Source organism: Choloepus didactylus, chromosome 3 (assembly GCF_015220235.1).
Source record: "Choloepus didactylus isolate mChoDid1 chromosome 3, mChoDid1.pri, whole genome shotgun sequence".
In the NCBI taxonomy this organism is placed as follows: domain Eukaryota; kingdom Metazoa; phylum Chordata; class Mammalia; order Pilosa; family Megalonychidae; genus Choloepus; species Choloepus didactylus.
Window position 1 is genome coordinate 67,403,792 of NC_051309.1, and position 27,940 is coordinate 67,431,731.

A 27,940-nucleotide genomic window follows, 5' to 3' on the forward strand; every position below is an offset into this window, starting at 1 on the left:
AGAAGAAAACTTTCTCAACATGAGAAGGCCCATTTATGAAAAACCCATAGCTAGCATCATACGCAATGGTGAAAGATTTAAAGCCTTCCACCTAAAATTAGGAACAAAAAAGATATCCACCTTCATCAAGACTATGCAATAGTGTACAAGAAGTTTTTGCCAGAACAATTAGGCATGGGAAAGAGATAAAAGGCATCCAAATAGGAAAGGAATAATTAAAACTATCTGTATTTTCAGAAGACAGGGTCTTTGTTATAGAAAACCCAAAGGAAACCACAAGAAAACTAATAAAGCTAAAAAAATGAATTCAGCAAAGGGACAGAGTACTAGCTAAACATGCAAAAAACAATTGTATTTCTGTGCAGTAGCAATGAACAATCTGAAGAGGAAATTGAGAAAGCAACTGTATTTAAAATAGCATCTAAAAAGGGAAGAGTCCAGGAAGAAGATGGCAGCATAGAGAGAAGCGGATGCTAGTTAGCACCCCTGGAACAACTAATAAACAACCAGAAACAACTAGTAAATAATCTAGAATAACTGCTGGGGGACAAATGTGACTGTCAACATACCATACACTGACCTGGATTGGGAGCAATGCCTGAGATTGCAGCATTAAATCTGTAAATAAAAACTGCAGACCCAAGCTGAGAGCCCAAACTACAAAGCCTCACTGTGGAAGAGAGAGCAGCACTCTCTGAACAAGCAAATATACCACAGCCCAAGCTCCAACTGAGGTATTAACTAACAAATGTTGACTGTCAATACAAGCTACAAATCCCCAACAAGCAGAAAGAGACTTTTCATGATGACTGAACTTGGAGAGTTGGAAGACCACACTGGGAGGGATGGGGAGCACAGAGGACCAGATGCTATCTCTGGCCGATGGGTGAAATTGAGAGTGGCCACAGACTGGCCCTGAAGAGGGGCTTTCTGTCTCTTTTTTGGCTCAGTGGAGAAAGTCTCAGTCATTTTCAGTTCCCAGTGCTCTGACCCAGACAAGGGTGGAGATAGCAGAGTCAGAGAGACTATTCAAATGCAAATAAGATCTCCCCAGGGGGTATATATTTCCTAAGAGGAAAGAGGTGGTGCCAAGCTCTACTACCCATCTTCTGTTCAGAACCAGACCCCAGAGCCTGGGGGAAAACAGCCGTGGGTCACACGTCCTTACACTAGTCTGGAGTGACAGGCTGACCGGCACCACCTGCTGGGTAGGAAAGCACAGTGGCTTGAGGCCTCACAGGGTGTTTCAATCCTCTAAGACACACCCTCAAGGAAACCTGATACTGAATATTGCCCCCTTCTGAGAGCTGAGCCCATTCTGGTCTGTGAATACCTGATTGGGGTAACCAAGGAAACCAGATGCCTAGACAACAGAAAACTACAACCCACACTAAGAAAAACAAAGTTATAGGCCAGTCAAAGGAACAAACTTACACTTCAACTGAGATACAGGAATTGAAGCAGCTAATGCTAAATCAACTCAAAAAGTTTAGAGATGATATGGCAAAAGAGATGAGGTGTATAATGAAAACACTGGGCCTACTAAGGTAGAAATTGAAGGCTTCAGTAAACAACTGGCAGAATCTATGGAAATGAAAGGCACAACACAAGGGATGAAAGACACAATGGAGACATACAACAGCAGATAAGAGGCAGAAGAAAGCACTCAGGATCTGGATAAGAAGACACCTGAAAGCCTACACACACACACACACACACACACACACACACACACACACACAATAGATAGAGAAAAGAATGGAAAAATATGAGCAGCAACTCTGGGAATTGAATGACAACATGAAATTCAGGAATGTATGTGTAATAGAGGAAATAATTGATGAAAATTTACCAACTCTTATGAAAGACATTAAATTACAGATCCAAGAAGTGAAGCGTACCGCAAACAGAATAGATCTGAATAGGCCTACACCAAGACACTTAATAATCAGATTACCAAACATCAAAGATAAAGAGAGAATACTGAAAACAGCAAGAGAAAAGTGATCCATCACATACAGAGGAAGCTTAATAAGACTGTGCAGATTTCTCAATAGAAACCATGGAGGCAAGAAGGAAGTGGGGTGATATATTTAAGATACTGAAAGAGAAAAAACACCAACCGAGAATCCTAAAAATCTGTCCTTCAAATATGAGGGAGAGCTTAAAATATTCTCTGACAAACAGACAATGACAGAGTTTGTGAACAAGATACCTGTTCTACAGGAAACACTAAAGGGAGCACTACAGACAGAAAGGAAAACACAGAAGTGAGTGGTTTGGAACACAATTTTGGGAGACAGTAGCACAGCAATGTAAGTACACTCAACAAAGATGACTGTGAGTCTGGTTGAAAGAGGAAGGTTAGGAGCATGTGGGAAACTAGAAGGAAAAAGGAAACATAAAGACTGGCACTGTATAACTCAGTGAAACCTAGGGTGCTCAACAATTGTGATAAAAGGTACAAAGATGTTTTTACATGAGGGAGAATAAATGAATGTCAACATTGCAAGGTGTTAAAAATAGGGTGGGATTGGGGGAAACATACCATCAATGCAAACTAGCAACTATAATTAACAGAAACCTTGTACTATGCTTCCTTTAATGTAACAAAGGCAATATACCGAAGCTAAATGCATATGGGGGGGTGGGGAATAGGAGAAGGGTATGGGACTCTTGGCATTGGTGATGTCATCTGACTCTTTATTCTACTTTAGTTTAATGCTATCTTTCCTTTTGTTGCTTCCTAGCTGTCATGTTTTTTTTTTTTCTTTCTTTCTTTTGTCTTTTTCTTTTGTCTCTCTACCTTCTTTGACCCTTCCTCCTTCTTTGTGGAAGAAATGGAGATGTCTTTATATAAACAGTGGTGATGGTGGGGAATACATAAATACGTGACTATACAGGGAACCAACAATTGTTTACTTAGGATGGAATGTGTGGTGTGTGAACAAAACAGTCTTAAAAAAATGGGTTGATGAAGAAAACTTGAGGGCACTGTATTGAGTGAAATAAGACAGACATATAAGGACAAATATTGCAGGGTCTCTCTGATATGAACTAATTATAATATGTAAACTCACAGACATGAAATATAAGTTACCAGGATACAGAGTGGGGATGAAGAATGGGGAGCGATTGCTTATATCAGCAGAATGTTCAACTAGGGTGAACTTAAATGTTTGGAAATGGACAGAGGTGAAGGTAGCACATTGTGAGAATAACTAACAGTACTGAATGGAGTGTGAATGTGGTGGAAAGGGTAAGCTCAGAGTCATGTATGTCACCTGAAGGAAAGTTGGACGTTAAAAGATGGGAATACATAAAATAGTGAATCTGATGGTTGACAATGCCTGTGATTACCTGTACAAATATTAGAAGACTCTCTCATGAACCAGAACAAAAGTAAGACAGTATAACTAGAAGTTAATAATAGAGGGGCATATAGGAAAAAATATATACCTACTGCAAACTATATACTACCATTAGTAATATTTTAACATTCTTTCATCAACAGTAACAAAATGCACTATACCAATACTATGAATCAATAATGTGGGGGGTGGTTAGGGGTATGGAAGGATTTGAGTCCTTTCTTTGTCTTTATTTCTTTTCTGGAGTAATGAAAATGTTCTAAAAATTAAAAACAAATTAATTGAGGTGATGGATGCACAGCTGTATGATGGTACTGTAGACATTTGATTGTATACTTTGGATCTTTGGATAATTGTATGGTTTGTGAACAATTTCAATAAATAAATAAATAAATAAATAAAGTGAAGAGGAAAAAAACAGAATCTAAAAGAATAAACTACCTTTAAGTAAGGATACAAAAGATTTGCATAGTGAAAACTACAAAATGCTGCTGAAAGAAAGTGAAGAATACCTAAATAAATGACAAAACATCCATGTTTGTGAATTGGAAGAGTAAACTTGGTTAATATGTCAATATTGCCAAAAGCAATATACAAATTCAATGCAAGCCCTATTAAAATTACAGTAGTCTCTTTTTGCAGAAAAAAACATCCACTTCCAGATATATATCCAAAGAGAGTGAAAACAGGGTCCCAAACAGATACTTGTACACAAGTACTTATACTCACAATAGCCAAAAGCTGGAAACAACCTGAGTATCCATCAATAAATGACTGAATAAACAAAATGTGGTACAGACACACAGTGGAATATTATCTGACCATAAGAAAAACTGAAGTTATGAGACATACTGCAACATGCGAGAAACTTGAAAACAGTTTGCTTAGTGAAATAAGCAAGATACATAAAGACAATAATTATTTGATATCACTTAAAAGAGATGACTAGAGATAGCAAATTCTCAGAGATAGAAAGCAGATTTGAAGTTACCTGAGGAGGTGGGGAAAGGAGAAGAGGGGGTGTTTGCAAAGAGAGAAAAAAACAAAAAACAAAAAACTTCCTTTCTCTGTTACAGGTTTTTCTAGTAATTAGAGGAACTTTAAAATGAAATTCCAAAACCATGAAAACTATCTTTAATTCAAGCTTAATTGAATGCTTCTGTGAGAATAATAAAAGATGTACTGCAAAATTCAGTGATGTAAAACAACACACATTTCTTACTCATGCTACTTGTACATCACAGAATGGCTGGGGCATCTACTCTGTATTGTTCTTACTCTACTCCACTGATAGAGTTACTTCATCTGGAACACAACTCGTCTAAGGCAGAGGTTAACAAAAAGGTGGTGAAACTAGGCTAGGCTCTTAAATCTTACCTCTGGAAATAAATGTTTGCCTTGTACTCATATTTCTCAACATAAAACAAGTTACTACAAGGTGGTAGACAAATTTAATCCCCCCTTGTTCCTGTGTGGAAACCAGCAAAAAAAAAATAAAAAAAAACCCTCTTAATCATAAATAATGTTAATATTTGCCAGAGTATATCCTTCTGAATAGCAAATATTTGATTCACTATCCTTACATTTTCAAATTGCTTGCATAAAGATGGAAGCAATACAAAATACCTTCCAGTCATTAGTCAAGCACAAAGTGACGTGAGGTATTTTATACATTAGATATAGGTGTGGTTCCATTCAACCCAGAGACTCTTGTAAAAAGTTATCTGCTCTCCTAGAGACTACTTACTTGTACATAGATGTTTGGGGTCCAATGGTGATTTTAAAACTCAATTACAGTTTTTGTTAATACAAGGTGAGGGATGTTTTGACAATACGACACTTACCTGTCTTATGTATCTGTTTCTTGCCAACAACATGTGCCAAGAGCTCATTTTTATCTGTACCCATATCCTTTGGAATACCCTGCCAAAAGTATCCAAGAGCAACCCACAGGCAGTACTATTTTTTTTATCATTAATCCTTGATGTACTTCAGAATTTACCACCCACAACATTTTTACCAGATATTTTGCCATTGCATGACTTGTCATTTCATCTTTCTGATAATGTTTTCCTCACTATTTACTAATGAACAATTAAGCTTTTGTTGCATTATCTAAGTGTTTTTCACACCACCACCCATTCCTAGTACCAAATTTTATATTATTCAGGAGAGTCTCAGTTATCTTGATTATCAAAATCTTAGACACTTAAAACAATAAAATTTGATTTGTTAATCATGCTATATGTCCATCACATGTTGACTCTTTGCCTGTTATCCAACTCTGGACACAAGCTGACAAAACATCTACCACCCAGATGTGTTCTATTATAATAGAAGAGAAAATAAAAACATTACAAGTTTGCCTGACTCTTAAAGCTTTTGCTTAGAAATGACGTTCATTTCCTCTTCACTTTCATTTAATCTGACAAAGCACATCACGTGACCACACCTAACTTTAAGGGTGACAGAGAAATATAATCCTGTCTCAAAACGGGAAGGAAGTGCAATCCTATCATGTGTCTGGGAAGAATTATATTGCTCTTGATTTACCCATTACAATGTTGCAACCATGGAAATTTCTTGGTGGTAGACTTGCCTTTGAAAGCAATCATACACTTATTTTATCTATTGTTCTTTGTAAAGGGAATGAGATTAATTCGATTACCGTACCCTCCTAAGAAGATTGAAAATGGGAAAAAAATTATGAGGCTATTTCAACTTTTTAAAAATGTCTTTTATCAGACACACACTCTTATATTTCCTTTTTTTTTTTCCGTTTTACTTAGAATGTATATGCTTTCTCACAGAAAGTACCTAGTAAGAATCTAACATATGTACCCTTAATAATAAAAATGATTGCATATGGAAATTATCAGTCTAAAGAATAATTAAAATTCCTTAGAGGGAAATATTTGACTTATATGAGGCTTGATTTATATTTGAGGGATATAAATATAAAGTCACTATATAAAATGACTTTAAAATTTCATTTGGCTGAGTCTAATTACTAGGCTAGAAGATAAAGCCATAAAGAATGACTAGGAAGCATCTGGGATCTTCATTTCATTCTAATCCAACAGGGAATTCCAATATATTACCTTAGTTCAGCAAGAAAAGACAAAATAATCTCACTTAAATGTCTTTGTAGCTAGGCCATAACATTGCACCAATGAGTGATGGTCTCTTTCTCACTTTGGAGGAAATGGCATTTCAAACCAGCAAAATTTTATGATGTGAAGATAAAATTATCATTTTGAGGACTCAATATCAAATGTAAATTCTAAACTGCATCATGCTCCAAAATGTTTGAATTTTTTTCTATCATTTAGAAAGTTTGAGAAAACCATGAATGCAGGTGCCATGTTCATTTTCTTTCTGCCCCTTAGGTAAGAATGTTATTTTACATCTCCCCCATGGATATGAAATATAATCCCATATTTTCCACCTTCAAACAGTCTTTAGTAGCTGGGCAGGACACAGTCTTCTAGAATACATTCATCCCTTAGGCTTAAATGTAGAAAAGGTAACCATAGAACTTATAGCCCAAACCAAGGCAGTTTTCAATGAAATAGGAGTAAAGGAATTATATTGATAAGAAGTTTCAACTCTGCTCTTTTGGACATAAGATTTCCTCATATAACTATTATAATTTTTTGAACAAACTGAATGTGATTGAATTCTGTATGCTTGATCTATTTCAATGTCTGACATATATTATATGCAATCTTCTATTTTTGCAATAAAGGTTAGAATTTTTCCTCACTGCAGTGAGTCTGCTATCTAAATTTGTGTTGTAACTAAATATCTTGTCTTATTTCCAGTTGAGTCTTTATTTTAAATTGATAGGTCCTGGAGAAATAATGTCAGAGAGAATTAAGAATAATGTTAGCAGTAATAGCTAACCTTGAGTGCTACTTAATAAGAGTCCAGCATTATTCCAAGACTTTTATCTTTATTTAATCATTTAATTTTCACACCATCCATAACATAATATTATTTCCATTTAAGAGATGAACAAAGATGGGGTTCGAATGCCTGTGTAGTAGGCAATGTTAGAGGCTCTATGCAAATAGTCATTTGATCAGCAGTGTGAATTATGTCACATTAAGTTTCTTTGAAAGATGAAGAAATTGAGGCAATGAAATATGTCTTCCGAAAGTAATGCAGTTGATAAATGAACAAATATGGATAAAAATAAAAACACCTTGAGGATGTGTTCACCCCCCAGATACATCTTGCTGCTCAAAATATCTATTGCAAGTGATATATCTTAGATGCTATATACAAATATGAACACTGTTAATAAAATATAAATTAATGATTATTCAAAGGTTACAAGCTAGACAAATATACTATAAATATGTAAATGGTTAATGTTCTTTCCTTCAAAGTATATTAATTGAGCACCAGTTATGCATATATAACACTTCCATGTGTCATGCAGATAGGGGTACAAAAAAAATCTCACTCTTCTAAATAATAGCTAACACTCACGTAATGGTTTCTATGTACCAGACACTGTTCCAAACAATTAACTCACTTAGTAATCCAACAATTTAGCTACTTTTATTATCACCACTGGATGGTTAGGAGATGGATGTACTGAGAGGGTAAGAGATCTGCCCCATGTCATACAAACAGAGTCCTCTGGAATATGGGCAGTTTCGTACCTGAATCCACTTTCTAAACCCCTTTAGTATAATAGCTCTCATTGAACTTATAGAAAAAAATGAGACAGACAATAGGAAATACATATGTAATATCATGGAGGCTGGTCATTTCTAAAAAGAAAAACATAAAGCAATAAGGGACAAGAAATAATAGAAAGAAGGTGTATGAGTCTTATAATAAGGTAAGGGAAGGATATAAGAGCAAAGACCAAAGCAAGGAAGAAAACTATGCAGCCATCTCAAAGAAGATTTTTCTAAGCAGAAGAAGCAACAAGGGCTCGAGACCCTGTGGGGCTAGCACATCAGGGAGTGTTTGAAAGACAGTATGTTTTAAGACTAGTGAGTTAGGGAAAGAGCGGTTAACAATATGATCCGAATGACGAGTCTGGGGATATAATGCATAGCCTTGCACACCACAGGAGAGTACTTTGGAACGTCTTCTGAGTCTGAGATGCATAACCTTAAAAGGATTTGATCAGAGGTGTGATATGCAATAACTTATGTTCTAGAAGAATCAGTGTGACTCCTATAAAGTAAACAGACTCTAGGTGCGAATTAAAATAATGGAATAACATAATACTTTCATTTTTAATACCAATTTCTGAATTCCAGTTTACCTGGTAACATCAATTTGTGTAACCTGTATGTGTTGTAATTACATTTGATAGAACTACGCTGTATTTATTGCTTTGTTAATACTAAATTGGTGATTAGTGAAGAATAGTGCAGTCCATTCAGGATATTGGAGGTGACGGTGATTTAAACTAGGATGGTGGCAGTTTGATAAGGAAATATATTAAGTATAGAATTGGCATGTGTTTTTATTTTGTATTTCCTGGATAGTGAAAATAAGGAGAGGTTTCATGGTCAGAAGCTTTATAAATTGTCTAGGGTGAGACTTTCCTCAACAGCTCATTAAAGAATTAGCTTGGAGAAGTGAGTTCTCTTTTGTTGGGGCCCTCTGATATCTTGCAGTCACTTGCTGAGTCTTGACCAAGTTCTTCAATATCTCTGAAATGAATTCTTATGAGGAAATAGTATACACATACCTGGAAAAAATTTGCATTTTACATTATATGCACTCTTTATGCATTATAGAAATCAGCACATTGGCCATTCTTTTTAGGATTAATGGGATGGTGGGTGGGATGAGTAAATAAAAGAGTCATATGTAAACACATATCTTGATTACTCTACCAAAAAATTTAGACTCTGTTTTGAAATCCTAGGCTTCCAGAATGTTTAACGTGACCAATCTCAAATAGTTCAGGAAGAATGCAACAGTTATAGTCATTGATAAATTAAGTTTTAATCAGAAAAGAGGAATTGAGTGTCTTTGTGAGTCAAAGCAACTTTGAGTGTGATTTTTTTTAATAGCATAGCACATTATAGCCTCAACAGTTAGCTTGGAAATTATGTATTTTAGCCAAATTATATGTAATTACTTACCTATGATACACATGGACAATTAACTTAAGTAGTAGGGGTTCTATTTTAAAAAGGCCTAAAAAGAGATTGTCTATAAGATGCCAGAAGTGCTGGTTGAAAAGTAAAAGCAAACAAGTCAATTTTTGGCTCTGTTTTTTAAACTATAAAAAGCCTATTTGATTTTTTTATCCCATTTTGAAATGATGCACATTTTATTATAGCAATCAACTGCTCATGCTTTGTGGCTGTTCCTGCAGTTTATGTTATTCTTATCATGTAAAGAGTTAAAAGAATTCTATATAAAAATAGCTCTTAAGATAAAGACAGTTCTTCAGGAATTTTATAGGGAGAGAGTTTTGAAAATTTTCCATCTCCAAAAGAAGGCTTGCTTATCCTCTGCATTACTGCCTCAGGATTCTGTGTTAAAATCATGATTAAATTAAGTCTATGTTATAAAAGTTTTTGTTAAATGGAGTTTATGAGAAGTAGATAATTAATCTATATTTGAAGGCACACAGACCAGTATTGACAAATAAATTACTCAGACAGCTAGTAATTCATCAAATTTTTTGCTAAAAAAAATTACTAATTATATTGCATTTTGCTTTTTTAAAAAAATTAAATAACCAGTAATTGCAAAGTCAGAAAAACATCAAACATGAAGTATTATTAAATGTTTACTTCAGAGGCAAGAAAACTTAAAACGGAATAAGAAAAAGGACAGGTAATAATTTACTCACTCCTTTCACAAAATAATGTTGAAATGATGAGTTTATAAGAAGGCAGAGAGAGGTACAGCATCCTTTAATTTAAGAGAAAAATCAGTTCTTAAATGTAGGGACTGCTATTTGGTTGCAGTAGGTGGTTTAAAACAAAATGTGTCTCAATAAGAACTGACTTCTGAGAGGAAAATGAGTGAGTATGACATTCATAGATTTAAGTGGTGACAGACTAGTGGGCTCAGGTTATTCACTTGCATCTCTATAAATCAACAGGGATTGAAAATTATTTGATGACTGTCAGTTTAAAAATCCACTAATAAAATATAATATACTAATGGTGTTGAATCTGATAAGTTTGCACATTTGAAACTCTTAAGTGGGTAGGGAATTCGACTTTGCCTTCTTCCCTAATGCTCCAGAGGTATTTCTAAGGAATATGCCTTCAGATAGAGCCTGAAAGGCCAAGGATCTAAGGCATTTACAAGAGATAATTTATACTTTAGAAGACTGCCCTTTTCTGTTAGATATATCCCCACGATGATCCTTCAGTATGCCGGCACTGTTGATAAATCAAAGATATTTCCAAAGCCTGTCTCAATTTCTTTACTACAAAAGAAAGATGAGGAAAAACAAGGAAGGATGGAAGAGAAAATAAGGGAATAGGGAGTGAAGTAAGGAAGGATGAAAGGAAGGGAAGGAGCAAGGAAAGAAGAAAGGAAAGACAAGAGAAAGGAAGAAGCAATGTTCCAGGATTATTCCCCTGCAAGATATTCTGGTAGGTGCTTGAAAATAATCATTTGATAGTATTTTTGGGGTAACATCATATTTAAATGATTGCCCTCCAAACTTTGAGCTCTTATCATGTAGCCAAGCATACAGCATAGTTTTCATAGCAGAAGGTAAGAAGCAATGTAAATCTAAAATTACAGACATTTATGTAATATTTAGGACTATGCTGAGTGTGCCGGTTTGAATGTACTGTGTCCCCCAAATGCCATTGTCTTTGTAGTCTTGTGGGGCAGACATTTTGGTACTGGTTAGATTTGCTTGGAATGTGCCCCACCCAGCTGTGGGTGATGATTTTGATGGGATGTTCCCACTGAGGTGTGGTCCCGCCCATTCGGGGTGGGACTTGATCAGTGGAGCTATATAAATGAGCTGACTCAAAGAGAGGAAACGGAGTGCAGCTGTGAGTGATGTTTTGAAGAGGAGCAAGCTTGCTAGAGAGTCACGTCCTGGGAGAAAGCCATTTTGAAACCAGAACTTTGGAGCAGACACCAGCCACATGCCTTCCCAGCTAACAGAGGTTTTCCGGACGCCATTGGCCATCCTCCAGTGAAGGTACCGGATTACTGATGTGTTACCTTGGACACTTTATGGCCTTAAGACTGTAACTGTGTAGCCAAATAAACCCCCTTTTTATAAAAGCTAACCCATCTCTGGTGTTTTGCATCCTGCAGCATTAGCAAACTAGAACACTGAGTTTAGATGCTTTAGTTATACAAATTCTAACAAAAATAAATTAATTAAATAAATTTCACCACTTATATGTTTCTATTAATGCAAACTTCAGGGATCAGGGAGCACAAATTTGGGCCCAGAAGCATGTAGTGTCAGGGTAATAAAAGGGCAGTGAAAAAGAATGATAAAAAAAATCATAGTGTGTTATATTTAATTATACTTTAAAATCAGATAACCAAGTTATGGTAATCTGGACAAGGTACATGTCTATAAGACAATGTTCCTTTAATTTCTAAAAAAAAAAAAAGAATTAAAAGCATAAAAAGTTCAAGCCAAAACTGTTTCCCAGACATTTGTTATATAAGCACAATCTACCTTTTTTGTTTAAACTCTTAGATCATGAAAGAGCTAAGAATTTCTTCATAATGAAATTCTTGATAATTAGGACAGTAAGCACATTTTCAGGTCTATAGATAGGGAGCTTGCCTTAATTCAGTATAAATACAAACAGTAAAATTGCAGGATAAACCAAATTTAAAAAGATAATAGAATATCATACTCCTTTCATCTTAATATCACTTCCTAAATAGTATCACACTTAGCAATGTAAATTTATGTAACCTATATGGGCTGCAAGAACATGATAGAAATGATAGTATATTTGTGGTTTAATTACATATATGGTTGGTGTTCAGAGAAGACTGAATTAGAAAAACATGTATTTAAGAGTTTCAAGCATTTCCTAGAGTTGTGCCCAATGATTTATATAAAATTTGAACTGTTTTATACTTATTCCCCACACTTATACAATACACACAAACATAAAAATAAACTATAGTCACTTAACTTCAATACTTTTATTATAATGTGACAATTTTATTAAGTTTTCCTTCATTTTATAGTTCTCTAATGTGGTGAGCTGAATTCTGTATTCCAGTTTGGACAAGTATTTTTTCTTGGTCTGTATTCTGGTAGGTGTGAGCCCACTGTAAATAAGATCTCTTCAAAATGTTACTTCAGGTAAGGTATGGCTCCACTGAGTCAGACTGGGCCTTAATTCATATTACTGGAGTCCTTTATAAACAGTGAAGTTCAGGGAGAAAGAGAAGCCAAGGAGAGCAGCCAGAAGCTAGAGGCAAGGAACCCATGAAAGAAAGAAGATACTGCCGTGTGCATTGCCATTTGACTCAAAATTCAAGGAACCCCAAGATTGTTAGCCAGCCAGGAGACACAGACCCTGGGTAGAATCAAGCCTTCTAGCTTCTGAAACTGTGAAGCAATAAAGTCCTGTTGCTAAGCCAATCCATCGCATGGTGTTTAATTGATGATTAAGGAGTACAGTGTGTTCAATAAGGCTCATTGCAAAGGTTCAGAAATGAATAGCACAATACTGTGTGATGGTAGCACAATACTGCAAGTGTAATTAGCAAAGCAGAATATGAGTATGGTTGAAAGAGGAAGGATAGAGCAGTGTAAGTCACCAGAAGGAAACCTAGAGGATAAACATGGGGGCTGTATAACTTAGTGAAACAGAGTGGACAATGATGGTGATTAACTGTTAAATATAAGAGAGTTTTTACATGAACTATCGCTATCACAAGGTGTTAATAATAGGCTTTTATATGGGAAATGATACAATTAATGTACCCTAAGGTCTGTAGTTAACAGTAACATTGTAATACTCTTTCATTAATGGTAAGAAAGGCAGTATACCAAAGCCAAACATCAAAAATCAGGGGATATAAGGGGTATGGGATTTCTTTCTTTGGAAGAAATGAGAATGTTCTCATATTGACTGTAGTAGTGAATGCATAACTGTGATTACACCAAGAGCCATTGATTGTACACTTAGGATGGATTGTATGGTGTATGAATAAAACTGTCAAAAAGAAAAAAAAAAGAGAATGAAGGCAAGTAGACAAACTATTTCCTACCTGGTAATTAACATAATCCTGGTAAATGTGTAAAGGTGAGAAAGGACCAAACTTCTGCTATGGTTGGTGGCTGATGATCCCAATATAAGTCAACTGTCAAATGTTTTTATTTCTGACAACAGCAATATTTAGAAAATGCTTATAAAAAATTAGGGCCTAGATTGTAAGCTCTTAGAGCAGTCACATTTATTCCTGAGTTTTCACAGTGATTTCTAAATTCTGAGGTGCTGTGCTCTTTGTGTATAACCTGGTAGTTCCCCTGAGCTTTTGGTGTCTGTGTGACAACTGAGACTCAGAGTTTTGCATCTCTGAAAATCAGCATTACTCCATACAGCAACTGTTAAAGAAGGTGAAAAAGATATCAGACTTCAATTAGAGATATGAATGAAGCTGATCAGGTCAGGACTAAGGTAAATCAGAATACAGCATAAAGGATGATATTGTCTGTATTTTAAAACTTTAACTTCCGTGAGACCAAAGGAAGATACGTTTATTTTGTCCCAAATCTAAATTTTCTGTAGCACACTATCTAATTTAATTTGTCTGGTCCAATTTATTTAAACAATCTAATATAGAAAACCTAGAATAGGGAATGTGACCTTGGTATTCTGTACAGGTTAATGTAATACACTGATACATTGCAGAGTATTTTGGACAGAAAATAAAAAAAAAAAAAAAAAAAAAAAGGATTTGCAAAGCCCGTTGAGGGACTAGATTAAAAATGTGAAACTATTATACTTCCCCACCTGGGGAATTCCTGATATTCTCTCAATCATTAGGGACTCCCAATATAATAAGCTAAGCCCTGGATCTAGAGGCTTGCCCTTATGAAAGTTCTCTCTCCAATGGCGAAGCTAAGCCTACTTATAGCTATGCTTAAGAGTCACCCCCAGAGAACCTCTTTTGTTGCTCAGATGTGGCCCTTATCTCTAAACCAACTCTGCAAATAAACTCACTACCCTCCTCTCTCCATGGCACATAACTCCCAGGGATGATCTTGGCCCTAGCATCATGGGATTGACAATGCTGTCTTGACCAAAATGGGAAAAAGAAATGAAACAAAACAAAGTTTCAGTGGCTAAGAGATTTCAAATAGAGTCAAGAGGTCATTTTGAAGGTTACTTTTATGCAAGCCTCAGCCACATATTGCAAATTGCCATAGTATGCCAAGCCCCAAAAAACAGTATTGCCCAAAACCCTAAAGAATGCCCTGGGCTGTATCCAAGACTCTATAGAAGTTTCATCATTAAGTTTATTTTTTCAGAAACTTAAAGCCTCCAAGTTGTTCCTATGCCAGATAAGCCCCCAAACCCAGAGGTAATAATCTCTCCAAGAACATCAACCAGTTTCATTCCTCTATTCCATAAGGTCAGCACCCATTTTCAGCACAAGGAAGTTAGAATGGTCATTGCTCAGATATCCCTGAAGATTGAAACAATGACCAAATGAGAGGATTTGTAACTGAGAAGTTAAGATATAACAAATGATTATGACTACTGAATCATTACATAGATATTTCTTTTTAGTTTCTATGTATTAGAATATCCAGAAGGAAGTACCTGAAATTGTTGAATTGCAACCCAATAGCCTTGATCTTTGATAATGATTGTATAACTGTATAGTTTTTTCCCTGTCACCATGTGATCTTAAAAACTTTATGACTAACACCCCCTTTATCCAGTGTATGCGTAGATGAGTAATAAACTAAAGACAAGGATGGAAAATGACAAAAAATATGTATGTGTATTTCTTTTCTTGATTAGACTGATGTATGTCACAGTAAGAGAATATGTTTAGTTTTTAACTCCTTGTAGTATAAAGTATAGTAACTGCCCTTAAAATAGTTGAATTTAAATAAGAAAGAAGGCACCTTTTTTGTTTATTTCCAAACCTATGTAATTTTTTAAAGATGGGATTCTAACCACTGACTTTCTTCACTGATTTAATAGGAAATAGACTTTGCTTGAAGTGTACAATATGCTTCTCTTAGTTTCTTCATTTAATGGTTAGTATTTTTTTGTTTTACCTCATGTTTCAAGATTAACTTTGGTTCAGTAGGAATTTTCCAAAGAAAACAGGATTTCTTGACTTTTCATGGGTCATTTAAGTCATTTTAGCTATATGTTTTGTTCTATATTTAGAGCACAAACCTTTGATAGTGATTGTTTTACCTTGCCTGCCAAGAAAATACAATCTTTAGAGTGAAATTTGAGAGGTTGCTGTAGATGACATGTTCTAATTTTGTATCCAAGATATAATTATTGTACAATAACATTCAGATCACTTGAATTGTTTGGATTATGGCAATTTTTGAAAGGTTGTTTCCATGTCATCTCAAACTATATAGGAAAAAGTACTGTTTTCTTTTATTTGTATTCATGGAATGATACTTCTATAAAGCACAATAAAAATAAATCACTAGAAAAAAGGAAATAATGGTATAAAAAATACAAGCACCAATATTTTTAAAATTCAATTAAAAATACAAAATTACTCTGTTGAATTGCTGTGATGGCTTACAAATTCTCATTCTGAACGTCTATATTATATTAAGTATTTAATGGAGATTGAAACAGCTGTTACAGGAACAAAGAACTCATCTGCTTATAGGAGATCATGAATGGCACACAAAGGGGTTGTCATATTAGTTGAACCATGAAGAAGGAATATGAATTGAATATATAGCGACAGAAGATAATTCAGGAAGAGTAATTAAATTTGCTTAAAACTTTAAAAATTGAAATTATAAGATGTGTTCTAGTGCTAGTGAATAGCATAGGTCTATAATACTTGGAATAATAGAGAAAACATGAAAGCTAATTTCATGAATGTAAATTGGGCTACATAGGATACAGTATTGAATTCAAGAATGAAGAATTTGGGACAGATTGCTTTCTACAAAAGAAATGCATTCCAGGAAACTCAAATTTCATATCTCCCATTGATTGTCATCCCATTCCTGACTGGTTTCACTACCAAAGCACTCTACCTAAACTGGTCTAACTAAATTCAGTAATGATCACCACAGCATTTAATTCAAGTGAAGCATATAATATGTTTCTGTTCCTCTTTATAGCTGAGACTGCTGACCACTCCCTTCTCATCTATAACACTCTCTCCTAAGCATCTGTGATGCAACATTTTTCATGTTTCTTCCATCTCTGGCTTTTATTTTCCTCTACCATCTACGCTTTATTTGTCAGACATTAACATATTGAAACATTACCATCATATCATACTGATACTGATACCATCATCAGGCTTCTATCATAGATTTTTTTTTCTCTTCTATGTCCTTCACATCATTCCTTCCAAATTTTGTCATCTCTACTCTCACTGCTGCAAGGGCCACCTGTGTGATCCTGATTCCCAGATCTATATATTTAACCAAGGCCACTCTGTAGTTCTAAACCTACACACCCACTGCTATTTGTTATCTCTATTGGATCTCTCACAAGCTCTCTTACTTAAAAATGAGGAATATTGAGTGCTTCCTATCTGCCTCTCTAACTGTCTGAACCAAGAATAAATAAGCAAACAAATAAACAAAAGCCACAAAAGGGATTCAGTGAATATTATCCTCAGTGTCTGCAATTGCTCAAGACAGCAATTCAGCATCAAACTCGCATCTTCCTCGTCATCCTTAACAATCTTGATAACCAATCAAGCCACGTGTTCCGTGTTACTACTGCCATCTTCTCACTTCCATTCATTCTATTCCTTATCTAGGGCACTCAAAAATCACCTCTCCATAGAATGTATTAGTTTCCTAGTTTCTAAAGCAAATACTATAAAATGGGTTGGCTTAACAACAGAAATTTATTGGCTCACAGTTTCAGAGGCTAGAAGGCTGGCTTCACCTTGGGCTGGCTGACATTCTTGGGGTTCTTTGTCTTTTCCATCACATGGCAATAAATATGGTGGTGCCTTGTCCTTTCTCTTCTGGGTTCGGTTGACTTCCAGCTTCTGGCAGCTCCCTGTGGCTTCTCTTTCAGTATCCAATTTCCTTTGCTTCTGGAGATTTCAGCCATATTGGATTAAGACCCATCCTGATTCAGTTGGCCACAGCTTCACTACAAACAATCTCATCAAAAAGTCCTGTTTACAATGGATTCACACCCACATGACCAGAGATTAGGACCTAAAGATGCCTTTTGTGGGGACATGACTTAATCCCAAACACTAAGTTAACTCCCTCTGTTATATCACCACAAATCAACTTGTTTTTCTCTTCATTATATATTCCCTTTGCATGTGAAATACTTCTAAGTATGGTGTTTGTCTATCTTTGAGTGTAGGAATTATATCTATTTGAGTGAATACATTATCCCAAACACCTAATAGAACATTTGGAAAACATCTCAATAAATTTCTATTTAATTACTGAATACTTGATTGTGACACTCCAATTTTTCACAATAGAGAGGTTGAGACCCACTAAATCTGGTAAATTTCTATTTTCTCTTTTTAAATGCATCTTCTAAATCTCATATGTAGACTTTCTCAATGATGTATCATTTCAGTTCATATTTTAGGAGGTAGGCCACTTTCTTTATTGCTTAATAATAAGCCAAATTTTTCCTTAACATTTGGTAATGGATTGCAGTGATGAAAGCAGAACACTGTGAATACGGTTAATACCACTGAACTGTATATTTGAAAGTGGTTAAAATGGGAAATTTTATGTAGCATACAATACAAATTTTAGCAAAAAATTCACTCTCCACTTTACCAGCACAATTCAGGCAAGAATGAAGTGATGTGCATGAACATTTGTGGTCCTGTCTATACACAGTAACATACCTGAGTGTTTTATACCAGTCTGTGCTATTAATCAGATGGTCTACACACAGCTATTCAAATTAATCACTGAAATGATATAAATCAATGAATTAGTTTGAAACCGTTATGTATCACAGAAAAGGCCATGTTCTTTTAATCCATTCCTGTGGGTGTAGACCTATTGTGGGTAAGACATTTTGGTTAGGTTATTTCAGTTGAGATCTGACCCAGCCCTTTCAAGATGGGTCTTATTCCTTTTTACTGGAGGTCTTAAAGAGAGATGAAATTAAAAGAAGCTCACAGAGAGGCTAAGAGAGGACCCACAGATGCTCAGAGAAGAGGCCACTGGAACCAGAAGTTGACAGCAATGAAACCCAGGAGAGAAGGATCAGCAGTTGCTGGCCATGTGCCTTCCCATGTGATAGAGGTGTCCCAGATGCATGCAGCCTCTCTTCAATGCCAAGGTATCATACTGTTGATGCTTTGAGTTGGACATTTTCATGGCCAAAGAACTATAAATTGTAAATTAATAAATCCCCTTTGTAAAAGCCAACCCATTTCTGGTATATTGCATTTCAGAAGCTTTAGCAAACCAAAACAATCAATATAGTAAATTTTCCATGGTTTTTGATGTTTAAACATGACCAGCTAGAGTTGGTATCCCTTAAAGAGAAATTTAAGGAAAATGCATCCAGTTATAATGAGAGAATTCTAATTTCTTATTATTTCAGCAAACAGACGTAGGCTCTTCATTCTCACCTAAGCAAGAAATGGCTGAGTAGGATGAGATAGCCTTCAATTTAAAAAATTGTTGCTGAATGCTAATTACCTGCAAAACAAAGCACTAAGTAATGTGGGAATTTTTGAATAAACATGACTTGGTTCTTATATTTAAAAAGGAAACAGTCTAAGTATATATCCAAAAAAATGGAAAACAGAGACTCAAACAGATACTTGAATACCAATGTTCATAGCAGCATTATTCACAAAAGTCAAAAGGTGGAAACAACCCAAGTGTCCATCAACAGTTGAACAGATACACAAAATGTGGGATATACATACAGTGGAATATTGTTCTGCTTTAAAAAGAAATAAAGTGCTGATACATGCTACAGATGAACTTGAAAACATCATGGTGAATGGAATAAGCCAGATACAAAAGGGCAAATATTTTAAGATCCCACTTACATGAAATATCTAGAATAAGTAAATTAGTAGAGACAAAAAATAGAGTAGAGGTTGCAAGGAGAATGGGAAGTTAGTTATTGCTTAATGGGTACTGAGGTTCTGTGTGGAGGGATGAAAAAGTTTGTGGAATAGATGATGGTAACTCATGATTGCACTGTGAATACAGTTAATACCAATGAATTGTACATTTAAAAGTAGTTAAAATAAGACACTTTGTTTTATATTTTATATTTTTTTCGCAAGAAAAAATTTAAATAAAATGAAATGAAAAAAATTTGCTTACAAGGCAACACACTTTGATGAAAAAGTGTAAGCATTATTTAATTGATTACATGTAATAGCCTATATTTGTTTCATAAGTGTTAATCACCTAGTTTTTGGTAGCATATTTATCTGTACTATTCTCTTGAGGTTCAATGCTTATATTTTCATTGATATCTCTTACTTAGAAATCTCCACGGTATATCACACCATATATGACAAATCCATATTTTTTGGAGTATGAAAGTTGGATTTGAAATGCTAAGAATTGAAGTTACAAAGATGGTTCCTGTTTAAAATTCCTAACATGTTTCTCAATCATTTCAGAAATGGATAATAATAATTTTCACACAAAAATGCTTGAATTCTAGTAGTTATAACAGAAAAGTGTTAATTCAACTTGTCCACTGCAATTAAAGTGGCTTTCTAGATTAATGTTGCTAATGTTTTGTAACTATTTAAAATATAACTCTCATTTACACAAAGTTAAGCATGTGCCAGACATGGTGCTACATTTTGCAAACAAATATTGAATTCTTAGATAATCCTGGAAGACAGATATTTTCCCCAGTTTTATTAAAGGAAAACCAAGAATCAGAATAATTAAGTAAAATGTTCAGAAAACAAAACATTAAAAAGTTGCAAAACTCAAATATAAATACAAATACATCTGGCTTCAGAGCACGTCACTCACTGCACCACACTGCACCAAAATGCTTCTCATTACATTATGGGTATCCTCATTATAATAGCTCTATTCTGAGAGAGACTTAAATCAAAGCAGATAATATTAAACCTAGTACACTGATTCTTTTGAATTAGAAGTGTATATGCTCTATTATAGAATCCCCAATCACATCCAGCAAGAGAGATATTGGGCCTCCTTTGGGATCACAGAAAATGATTATGCTCATTATCCTTGTGGAACAAACCATTTATGTCAATTTCATACAATTTTAATAGCTTAAAAATTTGACAGCACAGTTGTCCTTAAATTCTTATTAGAGGGTCTTTAAACATTTTTTTTTATTTCTACTTTTGAATACTCTTAACTAATGCCATGTTCATCCTCTATATCTAAAAAATATAAATAAAATAGTTTAAAACTTTCCTTTATCTCAAATGGAAGGGTAAATTGGCATTCTTCAAAAGCAGCTCCCCTGTCCTGAAACACATTGTCTGTATGGGAAGCCAGATAGTCTAACCATGAGGTTAAACTAAGCACAAGAATTTTGTTTAATGACATGTCATTAGGTTTTCCAAAGAGCAAGAAGTGGAACATGAACTGACTGAATTCATAGTTTGCCTTTACTACACAATAAGTTCTTCACCTCTCTAGAAGGGGCAACTAATAGCAGCTACATCCTTTTAAAAATAATAAGGAGGTTCAGAGGTATTATACCATCCCAAGGAAAAACAAAAAAGAACAGTCATATTTATATAAAAATTCTGTATCTGAAAAGTTCATGTGCTTTAAATTATATCATGCTACTTAATATGTAGAAGGAAGAGGACTGAGGAAGAAGGAAGGAAAAAGGTGAGAGAGGATATGTGAGGAAGAGACAGAGGAGGATGAGGAGAAAAAGAGGAGGAAGAAAAAGAAAAAGAGGTATAGGAGAAAAAAGGAAGAGAAAGAAAAGGAAGAACTTGTTTATTTGGATATACATGAAATACTTAAGACTACCATGAGGCCATTTTAAGGCAGTTGTCATTTCCATTTTCAGATAAAGGAATTGAGACATAAATATGCTAAGTAACATGCCTACAGACAAAAATTAAAAGTGACCATGTCAGAAATTAAAAATTGTCCAAGTTTCTAGTCAAATTATTAAAGGTGAAATTTTTATGTGTGAATTTACTTGTATGATTTTCTCTACTTTTTTTTCTGGTGAAAATTTTACCAGAAAATTTACCATTAAAAGAATTGGATACATATTGAGTGCTCTATTTTATTTGTAAGAAGAGTCCTTAAAAACGTTTAAGGGTTTTAACTTAGAGAAAACAGACAAGAGGAGAAAGAGAGCTCTTGAGATGAAGTTCAAGGATAAAAGGTTAGGATGATATTAGAAAAGTATATCAGCTCTAGCTTTTAGAGTTCATGCTGTGCTCTTGAATAACTGACTTATCACTAGATAAAGTTTCTGACACTCACAAAATACAAGTAAGGCAAGGCTAGTCAGTGACGAAATAATTCATTATCAAACTTTAAATTTTATTTTTCCTACAATATATTTTGATGTTCCAATAAATATTTAAGAATCATATTTAATAATATATTTAAGTCTGCTCTCCATTTTATCATCCTTGATTTGTTATATTATTTTAATCATTCATGGGGAATAATAAATTTAAATTAGTATCTCCATATGCTATGTCTTCTTTATGAAAAGCATGTTAGCCTTTGCAGTCAGAACATGAATATCTGTTAGTAAATTATACACTAGTAAAAGTTAAATCTATGTATCTCTGTTGGGAACAAGCCAGGAGGAATTTGGGCATGTGCTAGAATGGTTTGAGGAAATGCCTTTTCCTGTGAGTATATTTATATTTATCCCAATATTAATTTGATTTAGAAAATAAGTGTTTTCAAATATTATACTACTCCACCCCAAAACTATCACTGCTAAACATGTGTAGAGTCAAAGCCATTTATCTCTTGACCAGGCATCCATTTATTCAACAAATAAATGCTGTATTCATGGTGAACACTGTTCTAAATGCTGGAGACACAGTTGTGAGAAAAACAAATCCTTGACTGTGTGGGCCTGAAATAGTCATGGGGTCATACAAATAATAAAAAAAAAAAAGAAAAGAAAATATGCAGTATATTAGATGGCAACAAATACTAATAGAAAAACAAAACAGGGAAGGAAAAGCTTCAAGGAAAACAAAGTGCCAGCTAAGACATAAAGGATGACAATGAAGAGATTTGAGGAAGGAGTGACATTATCTGATATGATTTAATGTCAGATCTGTGGGCTATGTAGAAAATAAATTGAAGGGGCAGAAGCAAGGTGAAGATTTAGGAATTGTTGCAATAACAGTGGTGAAAGCTTGTCAGAGCCTGGATATATTTTGAAGGCATCACCAAGGTGATGGATTGTATGTGGAGTGTGCTATTGAGAGATGAATCATGATGGCTCTAAGTCTTTGGCCTGAGCTATTTGAAGGATGTCGTTGCCACTTACTGACTTGGAGAACTCTGGGAGTGGCAGATTTTGGAGTGAAGACCAAGTGCTCAGTTTCAGATATACTAAGTTTGAGGTAAATAATAAACATCTAGATATTGATAGATAAGATTTAGGGATTTACAGTTCAGGGGAAAAGAATTGGTTGCAATTATACATTTTTGAATCATTAATAACCAAATGATATTTATATCTATGGGACTCAGTGAGATTACCAAGTGAATGACCATAGATGGAAAGAAGTTCTGACAACTCAGTTGGCAACACTTCAAACTTCATAAGTCTTCAGTAAAGAAGAGGAAAGGGAGACACCGAGATAAAAATATATGTGTGTATTATCCTGCAACCCAAATAACAAAAGTGTTTTAAAGAGGAGGGTATGATAAACAGTGATAAATGCTGCTGATATACTGGTAAGACAAAACTTGGAACTGACCTTTGGATTTAGCAAAGTGTTTACCACTGCCTTACTGGTGACTTCAGCAAGTTTACATTCTGAAGATGATAAAGTCAAATGCCTGAATGAGTGAGAGAATACTTAGGAGAGCTTAAGAGAGAAGGTGAAGAGATAAATAAGGGAAGATAATATGAACACAGGAGTGAAAGAGAGAGATATGAGGCAGAAGCTGGAGAGGGTAGTAGAGTCAAGAGAAGATTATTTTTGTTTGCTTCTTTGCTTGGATGTATGTGTGCAAGATTAAGTAAAAGAACATAATTAAATTAATTTTCTTCAATCTAAGGCCATCACTCAATATTTTTGTTTTATGAATAGTTTGAGTACATAATTTGTCCATTTAAAGTTTGTGTTATAATATCTAGATGCAAAATAATTTCCACCACAGTATATATTACTAAAATACATACACCCCCATTCAAGATACTTGAAAATATTATGTCTAACCTATGCATTATAACAAAATATGTTAATGAGTAAATACCAAGTGTGCGAGTACCATAAGGGTTATCACTTATTTTTTCTTGGATTTTAATATACATTAATTTCATGTATCCAAATGATTAAAAACTCAAAAAAAAAAAAACCTACAAAAACTTTGTGTCCTTGTTATGCTCAAGGAGTCAAGCTACGCATATTACATATATTAATTGTACTCAAATTATAAGCATACAAAATAATGTTATCTCATAACCTAAATAAAGATTCTGGGGATTGACACTTCAGTGTCTTTTTTAAACCTTGACAGATATGAATGAATAAGGACTCAAATCTAGATATTCTTATTTCCAAAGTATGATCTTTAACATTTATTAATATAACATGTACTTGCTTAAGGACAAGTGCTAACTCATAAACAACACTTCTTTTACACACTGATTAAAGCCAAGTACAATGAAAGGCACTTAACATGACCTTAATATACAGCTGTTTATTCTTTAAAAAAAATGATATCTCAAACAACAACAAACCCAATATTTCTCATGTTTCCAAATTCCAACTTCAGGAACCATGATGCAAAAATATGTAAATGAATCCAATTTATTTTTTTCTCTCCCTCAAATGTCCTGCAATCACAATGAAATAATTTTTCAAATCCGGAAGAAAGACAAAACAAAATCCAGTTCTATGAAGTCAAAGAACTGATTGTAGTAAGTTGCAAATCACATTAACGGGTTGTGCAATAAAGGGTGGTGAGGAATCCAAAGTTAATCCACTATTTAGCCTATTGAGTTTCCCTAAGGGTTTGACACTTGAAATGCTAATACCAAGAGCTCTTACACTTCAAATATGAAATTCCTAAGCAAAAATCCTTCTCTGGAAATAATGATGTCTTTCAGAATGCCTAAACTTTTTCAGTTTAATTAAATAACTAGAAATATAAAAACACATTACAAACTCATAAAATTTAAATAACGGAAAATTTAAATATGGGAAGAAAATATTAGGAATCATCAGTTTCTCTTAAGATGGATTGTGTGCCAAAGTTTAGATACATGTCAGAAAGGGCACAATAATCAGTCTCACTTTAGAATCTTGACCTTGGGAAATCTTTTGAGTATTTTAATTTTCATTCCATTCATTGCCATATTTCCCTGATTTCATTGTTTTCAGTTTTTCATAATGAGACATTGCAAACATCAGCAACTTCTGGATGAGAAATTTATTTTTTATATTTGTCTTATTCCTATATTATATAAAAAAACATCCAAAGTTTTTACTGTAATGTTAACATAGAAGTAAATTTTGCTATAAATGTGACATAAATTAAAATTCTATTAGACATACTACATACTCATTATTTATTATGGCCCCAGTGGCACTATAGAAGAAGCATGGTATTATGAGTTACATAGAAATGATTTTGACTTTCTTCTCAGTCACTAATGACCTGTATGAACTTGGAAACATTCTTGAGCTTTCTTTTCCACCTGTAAATAAAAGTTAATCTTAACCAACTATTAGGGTGCTCATGGTATTATAATTACTAAAAAGGAAATATATATGATCTGCTTAGGAATTAAAAGCAGTAAACAATTTCTCCTCTTTCTTATGTAGAAACCCAGCTAAAGCATGGGTACATGAAATCAGTGACTGCATTTTCTTTTTAGAACAGCAGCAAAAAAATTAGTTAATAATTCTGTAAATCAAAATACATGAAGATATATTTTAATAAAAACTACTGGTCTTTCCCCAAATAAATAAACTACTAGTATATTTTCAAACTTATGATAAATTTAAAACATTTGAAATACTGTTCATGTCTGCATATCTACAACATACACATACATGTGCTTTACTTTTCTTGCCTAAAAAGTATACATTTTATATTTACTTAGTGAAACATTTGTGAATATGAATAGTGATGGATAGCATATTAAACAAGCCATTCTTTCATAGGAAATTTCACACTGTCATTTTGAACAGGTAAAGTTTTCACAAGAGGTGAGATCTATTTTCCAAGACAAATAATTAAACCAATTCAAAATAAAGCAATATTTTAAAATGACCAGATTTCATCATATATTCTATGTATCTCCCCAACTTAGTAACTTCAGTGAGTGTAGCTTGCTCTTTCTATAAATACGATTACAAGTCTATAATAATTTTATTATGGAACGGATTTCATGAAGAGAAAATCTAGAGACTTTTTCTCCGGTTGGCTGAGAAGCTGAGCACTAGAAAATTCACCTCTGGGCAATGATGTATCTTAACAGGAAAACCAGGATCTGACCATTAGCTATCATTTACATTGAGTATGAAAGACACAGTGAATATCTTCTACTAAAAAAAAACGTAAAAGTATTTTTCCTATTGATTATGAAATTAAGTTGAAAAGTCAGGAATGTTTTTAAGTACAGTCCTGTCAGTATTTAATCAAGTGATCAATAATCTTAGAGCTGATAAAAAAAATTTAAAAATTTAAGTACATAAAACTCACCTTATCCACAATACATATCTGCTTTCTTGTTGCAGCATCAAGTATTTCAATCTCAAAGTGAGGAATTTTTGAATGTTTGACCACTGGAATTGGTTTCAGAGGGCCTGCTGCAAGTACAAGTTGCGACAAACAGTGAAAATTTCTCAAATCATTCCTCAATATGGACCGCGTAGCTCCTTGGGAAAGTAATTCTCTCTTGCGCTCTGAAACAAGGGACTTGTGCCTTTTGAACATTGTGTAAACTAACAGGAGAATCTGTCATGTCAACAGGAGCCACTTGCAAATGTGTTCCCTTTGCACCAGTTAAATACTACTGGTGAAAGCCTGAAAGGTCAAGTGGCATGCCATTCCAAGAGTTCAGTTTTATTTAGCAAGCTTGAAAACAATGGCTGATCCTATTTCTATATATAACATGCTATGGTGAATTGCTGCATTTTTGAGGATTGCTTTATCAGCATTTGAAATATTTCTACTTTCTCCTCTTATCTCTACTTCTTAATATGATCACTAGTATCTCAAATTCCAAAGCAAGAAAGGGTTCCACAGCAATGGAGTGTTTTTCTAATCTCTGAATTCTGAATGTGCTAACCTTCAAACACACTTATGCTATCACATATGCATTCATATCTAGATGTGTATAATATTAGCATAGTGCTACATCTGATTAAATCTAAAAGCAACTAGTATATTCTTACATAACAGAATTTGAAAAATGCTTTCTAAGACCAAGTTTTGTGGCATATATTAAAGACATAATTAAAGCACTCTAAAAGAAGAGTTTATAATAACATGTACCTATTATAAATTTCAAATAATTTAAGAAAATAGCTATTGCACATTACAGAATCGATGAATTCATCACTCCCTATAAAGAATGACAAGATGGAAAGCGTTCCATGAGACTGGAATATGTAGAGAGAATTGAATACCTTATGAAAAGGGAAGTAACCCTTATTTCAACATTTTCTCACATTTTATATTATTAGAAAACTGTTGAAATGATAAATATTAGTACTAAACACTAGATTTATCACTTTATTAAATTATGGCAAATTCAATATATTGACTCAGAATGCAAAAATGAAAAATGATAAACAAATTGGAAGAGAGGTCTGTGAAAAAGACCCCTTCTCTTCTGAAATTTCCAAATCTAGTGAAGAAACAACTAAAAAAATCCAAAACATATTGTCACTAATACAAAATAACATTAAAAGAAAAGACTGTGGTATGCTCTTCTCAATGAAAACAAAAAAGAAAATGCGTAAAATTGTAGATGGGGCTATTTATGTATCTATATGAGCATAATAACGTAAGTTTATTCTTATTTTTAAATATTTGACTATTCATACAGACGAGGTATTTAGTTGGAGATTGTTCAGTTGTTATTTTCCTACTTCAGACAAATACATTCAATATGTTATATTTTCAAAAAACTTATAATGTATCTATATACTTATATGCATTTATATATGTGTGAGTATGTGTGTGCATTCACACATATACACACATTTGCTATGTAAATTTATCATCTCAGTTG

General features: G+C 34.0%; 1 protein-coding gene across 1 annotated transcript in view; it reads right to left on the minus strand.

Annotated features, from left to right (window-relative positions):
• Window positions 1-26,637, minus strand: part of TECRL (trans-2,3-enoyl-CoA reductase like) — a 182,003-nt gene extending 155,366 nt beyond the window's left edge. The window contains exon 1 of the mRNA XM_037828952.1: window positions 26,404-26,637. Coding sequence (XP_037684880.1) covers window positions 26,404-26,637 — 234 coding nt within the window. The remainder of the gene's footprint in view (window positions 1-26,403) is intronic.
• Window positions 26,638-27,940: the final 1,303 nt, after the last annotated feature.